General features: G+C 39.4%; 1 protein-coding gene across 1 annotated transcript; it reads left to right on the plus strand.

Annotated features, from left to right (window-relative positions):
* Window positions 1-667: 667 nt before the first annotated feature.
* On the plus strand, window positions 668-1,961 carry LOC142169011 (uncharacterized). The gene is made up of 2 exons (XM_075230203.1): window positions 668-1,133; window positions 1,216-1,961. Exons 1-2 carry the CDS (start codon window positions 668-670, stop codon window positions 1,959-1,961), a joined length of 1,212 nt encoding a protein of 403 aa, XP_075086304.1.
* Window positions 1,962-2,483: the final 522 nt, after the last annotated feature.

The raw sequence follows: 2,483 nt of genomic DNA on the forward strand, positions 1-2,483 counted from the left end.
CCTGTGAAGCAAGCACAACATCGCTTCAGACCTGAAACTGGTTCCCTTGATTGAAACCGAAGTTAACAAGCTTATTGAGGCTGATTTTGTTTGTGAAGTTAAATATCCTACATGGATTTCAAGCATCTTCCCTGTAAGAAAGAAGAATGGCCAAATCCGAGTTTGTGTTGACTTTAGGGACCTAAATAATGTTTGTCCTAAAGATGAATTTCCTCTTCCTATCCTTGAGCTCATGATTGATGCAACGACTAGATACGAGGCGATGTCTTTCATAGATGGTTCATCGGGATATAATCAAATTCGCATGGCACCTAAGGATGAAGAACTTACTGCCTTTCACACCCCTAAAGGTATATACTGCTACAAGGTAATGCCTTTTGGTTTGAAGAATGTTGGTACTACATATCAACGTGCCATGCAAAATATTTTTGATGACATGCTTCATAAAAACATGGAGTGTTATGTTGACGACTTGGTGGTAAAGTCAAGGAAGAAAGATGATCACTTGCAAGATTTAAGGATGGTATTTGAACGTCTTCGGAGATACCAACTCAGAATGAATCCGTTGAAGTGCACCTTTGGAGTTACTTCTGGGAAGTTCCTCGGTTTTATTGTTTGACACCGAGGTATCGAAATTGATCAAGCTAAAGTGGATGATATCTTAAAAATGCCCGAGCCTAAGGATATTTATGAATTAAAAAGCTTACAAGGTAAGTTGGCATATCTTAGAAGATTTATTTCGAATCTGGTTGGAAGATGCCAACCATTTAGTCACCTCATGAATAAAGGGGTTCCTTTTGAATGGGACCAAGCTTGCAGAAATGCTTTTGAAAGCATTAAGTCTTATCTGATGAAACCTCCAGTACGGGTAGCCCCCATACCTGGAAAGCCATTAATATTATACATTTCAGCACAGGAAAGGTCAGTAGGAGCACTTCTAGCTCAAGGAAACAATGAAGGCAAAGAAAATGCACTTTATTACTTGAGTAGGATGATGACTCCAAATGAGCTCAAGTATTCACTTACTGAGAAGTTATGTTTGGCACTTGTCTTCTCCATTCAGAAGCTGAAGCATTACTTCCAAGCTCACGTTGTGCGACTCGTCTCAAGAGCGAATCCTATTAAGTTGTCATGTCTAAACTAGTCCTAAGTGATCGATTAGCGAGGTGGTACCTCCAATTTCAACAATTTTAAATTGTGTATGTTCCTCAAAAGGCGGTAAAAGGACAAGCATTAGCAGACTTCTAGATGACCATCCAATTCCAGATGATTGGGAGTTGTCTGATGAATTGCCTAATGAAGATGCAATGGTCATAGAAATTCAACTTCCTTGGAAGATATATTTTGATGGCGCTACACATCGTGAAGGAGCTGGCGCTGGAATAATGTTTATCACTTCTCAAGGAGAAGTTTTGCCATATTCTTTCACTCTGACACAACAATGCTCCAATAATGTTACTGAATATCAAGCGCTCATACTTGGGCCTGAAATGGTTATGGATATCAAACAATTGCAACTACAAGTTTTTGGAGACTCCAAGTTAGTGATCAATCATATTTTGGGTAGCTATGAGGTCAAAAAGCCAGAGTTTGTGCCACATCACAAATATGCTCAAAGATTGGTAAGTTGGCTTGGAGAGGTAACTATTCAACACGTGCCGAGAAAGGAAAATAAGAGAGATAATGCATTAGCAGCCTTAGCTTCTACATTATCTTTGCCTGATCAAACACAAGTCGCTGTTTGCCAAAGATGGGTAGTTCCTCCACCAAATGACTATGAGGAAGAAGAAAGTGAAGTTGAGCATCTTGCTTCTGTTCTTGAGGTTGAAATTGAAGATTGGCGACAGCCATTAATCGATTATCTTTCTTATGGGATATTGCCAGAAAATCCCCGAAGGAAGACAGAAATCCAAAGGAGAGTCCCTCGTTTTCTTTGTTACAAGAATACACTCTATAGATGATGATTTGATGGAGTGCTCTTACGTTATTTGGGGACTGATGAATCCCTTCAAACCTTGCAAGAAGCACACTCTGGAGTATGTGGTGCGCATCAATATGGGCCAAAACTTCATTTTCACATAAAAAGAATGGGGTATTATTGGCCAACCATGGTGAAAGATTGTTTAGATTACGCTCGAAGGTGTAAAGCTTGCCAATTCCATGCTAACTTCATACATCAACCACCTGAAGTATTACACCCAACCATTGATTCTTGGCCATTTGATGCTTGGGTTTTGGATGTTGTTGGTACATTGCCAAAGTCTTCTAGTGGACATCTATATATTTTGGCCGCGACTGATTACTTCTCGAAGTGGGCTGAAGTTGTTTCTCTTAAGGAAGTAAAGAAGGAAAATGTGGCTAACTTCATCCGAGTCAATATTATCTATCGCTTTAGCATTCCTCGATATATATTGAAGTACAATGGTAAGCCATTTGATAACAAGTTGATGAATAAGGTATGTGATCTTTTTGGCTTCAAGCAA

This window comes from Nicotiana tabacum, chromosome 14, assembly GCF_000715075.1.
Source record: "Nicotiana tabacum cultivar K326 chromosome 14, ASM71507v2, whole genome shotgun sequence".
In the NCBI taxonomy this organism is placed as follows: Eukaryota; Viridiplantae; Streptophyta; class Magnoliopsida; order Solanales; family Solanaceae; genus Nicotiana; species Nicotiana tabacum.

What these genes read in the sequence shown, in the direction of transcription:
- LOC142169011 (XM_075230203.1), top strand. Translation starts at nt 668, where the DNA reads ATGCCCGAGCCTAAGGATATTTATGAATTAAAAAGCTTACAAGGTAAG. An exon ending in GAATCCTATTAAGTTGTCAT is followed by an intron (nt 1,134 to 1,215) that starts GTCTAAACTAGT and finishes GTTCCTCAAAAG; the next exon opens with GCGGTAAAAGGACAAGCATT.